This window comes from Mastomys coucha, unplaced genomic scaffold, assembly GCF_008632895.1.
Source record: "Mastomys coucha isolate ucsf_1 unplaced genomic scaffold, UCSF_Mcou_1 pScaffold16, whole genome shotgun sequence".
NCBI classification, from domain to species: domain Eukaryota; kingdom Metazoa; phylum Chordata; class Mammalia; order Rodentia; family Muridae; genus Mastomys; species Mastomys coucha.
The window spans coordinates 36451090-36456138 of record NW_022196898.1 but is presented as its reverse complement, the minus strand read 5'-3'; the positions used below and the strand labels follow the sequence as shown (position 1 = coordinate 36456138).

The 5049-nt window shown below is 43.8% G+C and overlaps 1 protein-coding gene across 1 annotated transcript in view; it reads right to left on the bottom strand.

The window, feature by feature from the left end:
- The window catches only part of Etv3 (ETS variant transcription factor 3), a 14752-nt gene that overhangs the window by 7173 nt on the left and 2530 nt on the right, over positions 1 to 5049 (bottom strand). The window contains exons 4-5 of the mRNA XM_031374275.1: positions 4989 to 5049; positions 3730 to 3845 (exon numbers count right to left, since the gene is read on the bottom strand). The exon at positions 4989 to 5049 is cut by the window's right edge and continues 71 nt beyond it. Coding sequence (XP_031230135.1) covers positions 3730 to 3845; positions 4989 to 5049 — 177 coding nt within the window. The remainder of the gene's footprint in view (positions 1 to 3729; positions 3846 to 4988) is intronic.

Below are 5049 nucleotides of genomic sequence, written 5' to 3'. Positions count from 1 at the left end.
TTTGTTTTGTTTTTTTGTTTTTTTGAGAGAAGGTTTCTCTGTGTAGCCCTGACTATCCTGGAACTCACTCTGTAGACCAGGCTGGCCTGGAACTCAGAAATCCACCTGCCTCTGCCTTTTACTTATGTGTATATGTGTATATGTGGATATATGTGTGTGTCTTTGTGTGTGTTTCTCTGTGTGCCTGTGTGTGTATGCCTGTAGAAATCACAAGAGGGTGTCAAAGGCCCAAAGATTTCTTTATTGTTATGTATGTAAGTACACTGTAGCTGTCTTCAGACACACCAGAAGAGGGCGTCAGATCTCATCACAGACGATTGTGAGCCACCATGTGGTTGCTGGGATTTGAACTCAGGACCTTTGGAAGAGCAGTCAGTGCTCTTAACCTCTGAGCCATCTCTCCAGCCCCAAACTTCAGAGTTTTAAATCTAAGAAATTTAAATATTGCTTACATACAGGCATGTTATATATATTATTAGAGTGACATTAAATTTCCTGGGTGTGGCCATGTTATTGCAGTTATGGAAAAGAACATCCTTGTTTCTGGGAGAAAAGCCATGGCACCTGTGCGCTAATCTCTAGATACAAAAAGTCTCTGCAAACAGAGATAAAGCTCACGTGGTAACGACACTGGCCACCCGTCATCAGGTGGAGGGCATGCCAATGTTCTCCATTCAGTTCTTCATTAGGTTTCAAGTTTTCCAGAGTAAGCATTAAAAGTCAGGGTGGTGGCAGAGAGGCAAATCTGAGAGACAGGTTTAGCTTGCCCCGTCCCTACCTGCTGGGAGCTAACCACTTTAAACTAGTATCTTCTCTATCTTTCCAATGTTTCCTAGGCAAATATGCATATGTGAGTATAAAAGAGTATAAAGAATGAAATGTTTGGATTACCAGCATAAGTCACTATGCCTGGCTTAATTTTTAATGGTTCAAAAAAAAATCAAAATTCAATAATTTTAAAAGTTTAAATACTTTTTTACATGTGGGCAATATTATATATGACATATATATATGTAATAAGATACTGCACACAGGTGTACCTTCTTGAGACAGAAACTCATCATATAGCCAATTTTGATCTCCAACTCTTGATCCACCTGCCTCAGCCTTCTAAATGCTGGGATTGTAGGTACATACCACAATGCTTAGTTTCTAGAAGTATCGCAACACCACTCAAATATTGAATATTCTACCCTAAAGTGTCTTTTTGGGGGTTTGGAGACATAGTCTCAGAGTAGCCCAGGTTATGGTTTATGTCAACTGCCTAACAGCCAAGGCTGACCTTTAACTCCGGACCCTTGGACCTCCTACTTCTCCAGTGCCAAAATTACAAACTTGCTCTACCATGCTCAACTCTAGTTTAAACTATTAACAATGAATAGAACAAATGTGGAGGGAAAAGCAATATCCACATTGAATAAAAGTTCTGTAGTATTTGGCCATATATTTCTACTTAAAAACAGAAAGACTAGAATAGTTCCATATGTCAGCCCACCGACAGGGAGAATCTCTGGCCTTCAGGGATTTACTTTCTAACACACTCTCTACTTCCCACCACACAAACCTAGAATCTTATCTCCTAAGTTCCTGGAGGAAGAGAACTTCCCATACTCCTTTGCCTTCCTTCTTTAGGGATTAGCACATCCATTAATGCATGGGCGAGTCCTAATCATGAGAAAGATGCACAATCCATCCTCCAAAAGCATGCTTTTAATAGTGGGATGGAGGACTGAACTGATCTCTGTCTTTGGCTCGGCTGGCTTCATCCTTAATTCTGTCCTCTGTATAGTATCAGGATGTATTTTTCTAGGCACAGAGGAATTCACTCAACCAAACCAAAGTACCTCTACTAAGTAGATGTTTAATACTGTCGTTTTCCTTTGTCAACAACATGCTAATCTTAAACACTTGGTCTTTATGGGCAAAAGTTCTCAGTAAACAAATGATTCTGGTTCTTTGGTGTTATCTACACCAAGAAACCAACAGCCTAAAGGGATGGCTCACTGCTTTGCTTTTCCTGGGATTATTTTGCTTTTTTCTTTTTTTTTGTACTGACTGTTGAACCCACAGCCTTTTACATGCCAGGCAAATGCTGTTCTGAGCCATGGCCACCCGGGACTCTTTGATTACCATCTTGAACCTGTTTAAGATCACTGGTGGTTTAGCAGCTTTTAGTGTAGTGCCAGGTGTAGTGGCAGACCACTAACTACTGTTAGGTTTGTACAGCAGAAGAACTTCTACAGAGTCAGAGCTCATGGCTCCTTGCCTTGGAAAATCAGATTACTTCCAGGCTGGATGGACATTTTATTCAAGTTATCTGAGTGGTTGAACTTCTGGGTTTTCAACTGATGAAAAGGGATCAAAGAACAAGATCAACATTTTGGTAACTGGAGTACAAGGGTGTGAGGACCGACATGCTGCTTCAAGACTGATGGCGGTCTACCTGCCATCTTACTGTCTAGAGGCTCACAGGGAAGAAGCTAGAGTGAGAAACAGAGGAAACAAGATTCCAGGGGCTAGAACAGTGCTGATTTCCTAATGCAGCTCCCTTAGGCACAGGGAAAGAAAACAGGTTGTAATTAGAGGTGCATTCCAACCCCCACCCCCAAATGCATGCCCCAGGGACAGGAGGGAGCGGTTACTGGAGAGATGGAACTGCACCGAGAGCAGTCAAGCTAAAGCTGCCCTAACCTGTTATGTGTAGTAATTACACATCTACAGACATCTGAGTATTAGATTCTCCTAGCCACACCCTCCTCTAGTTTTTAAGTTTCTGCCAATCTCTGAGGACTTTTATTCATCACGTTTTCTTTGCACAGAATGCCACAGAGAACAACGATAAGACTGGATAAGACTGGTCAAGAGGGTCTTTGACACCTGCAATCCTAGCACTTCGATGATGAGGTGGAAGACTGCTCTAGGCCAGGCTGACAACAGAGTAAAGTTCAAGACCATCTGATTACACAGTGAGACCTGTCTAAAATGTTAAAAAAAGTGACTCCCGAGCAGGTGGATAGTTTAGCATCTTTTAATGCTGCCCCCCACAATCAAACAAACAAACAAAAAAACCCAAAGCAAAAAGAAAACTCTAATCTCACAATCAACTACATCCGACACTTTTATAAGTGGATGGGTCTTTACCGAGAGGCTGTGAGCTGCAATGCAATGCTGTACCCTAAACAGGGAAAGCCTGCTTGCAGTCCTAGGCCCTGCACTAGGAACGGAGCTGAATGCTGCTGCACATCAGAGCCTTGGCCTTTCACTGCCAACATGTCAACTTCCCCTTCTCCGATCAAGGATGCTGTGGTTTTGATGACATTCACGTGATAAGGGAGAGCATGTAGTTTCATAGAAAATCGGAAACGTTTGTAGAAACAGGTTCACAGCTATGAACCAGCCACCAGGCAAGGTGTTAAAACCCAGTCTTGAACTTGAAACTCAACATAAACCTACGGACTCATTCTCCAAAAGGAGTTCAGTGCTATCCAGGAGACTGAACATAGTTCATATAAAAGGGAAGCAGGTAAACTAAACAGGCCTATTAGAGCCCTGCACAGCCCATTACCCGCTTTAGATGAGTAAGGAGGACTTGAGGTAGTCAGTCCAGGGGATCACATTACTTCACTTTTCTAAAAAAATCTCCTTACACGGGGAATATCTCAGATTGGGTTTTTAAAAATTCTTTTAGAATTTAGAACCCACTCTCTACCACAGACACTTGGATCTTACCATTTGAGCGAATGTTGATGAACGGGTAGTTAGGCATCACTAGCTTGCTGAAGTTAAACTTGTAAGTAAACCTCTTCCCTTTTGTTTTATGAAGGATCCTCTTGTTGTAATAGTATCTATGAAGGAAGGACACACATACGGTTCAGCATTTGTTACACTCAAGTTAATTACTAAGATCAATCCTGGCTCTAAGCATTGCTTACAAAAACCTCCAGCATCCCTTGGTAGCCTGGCCCTGGAGTTAGGCCTTGGGGACCTCAGAGCTTACTTTTCTCCTCCAGTGTCAGCTCGGCGGCAGTCTTTGGCCAGACCTTGACGTCCCTGCTTTGAGATCCCAACGCCTTCCTCTGTTCTACCCATTCACCGTCTCACTTCTCTACAGTTTCGATCTCCAGTCCACTTCCTTCCTGCCCCACTGTGAATAACTAACTGTGCAGTTTCTTTCTGTCTTGCCCAGGCTGGGTCAGACGAGTCTTCAGGGAACCCTCATGGGGTCAGTCGGGAGCCGAGCGCAAGGAAGAAGCGAAGCACCATAAACCTGTTTTACAGCAGCTCCAGTGAGACATGGCATGAGCTGGAAATTCCCCCCACCCCTTTAATGTGCCACACATAGGACTCAGGAAGCTCCAGCCAAGATTTTACTGCACAGATTTTACACTCACACTACTGAGAAAGGAATCTTTAGCCTGGCTTCTCTTAAGTAGCAGATATCATAAACTACCTGCTGGCCCCTTGAGGACTAAAGAGTTATAAAGTTTAAAAGCTGACAGAGAATGAGAGAACTTAAGGGTGTTCATTCTTTGGACATGCTGTGGCAACCCGGACTGACCACGGAGGCTGCGTGCTGGGCTCAGAGCCACTCAGCAAGCCTCCCTGCTGTATTCGGTTTTTCCCTTCTCGATTCTTCTATAGAAGAGCCTACAGCAAAGAAATGGTAGGAATTTCCCAACAGGGAAGTCTACACTAATCTCTGGATTATCAGTGAGTCCGAGTCCATGTTTCGCCATGTATTCTTACCCACTACAAAGCAGAAGCAGCTGTCAGGAGCCAGTGCCAGCCACACTGCAACTCCCTCCCACCCCCTTCACCTCTTGTGCCACTCAGACCTGACACCTCTTTTACTCACACTTTCAAGTCACACACCGCTCACTAAGTGCAGTCCTTCATCACCTGATACCTTTTCAGATAACCATCGCAGAACTGCATCCTTTCCTTCCAACTTTGTTAGTGCCACACATCTGGGGGCTCATTTCTCTCACCTGAGGGCCCGGCTCAGCTTGTCATAGTTCATCTGTGGTTTGCACTTCCTGCGGCCCCAGA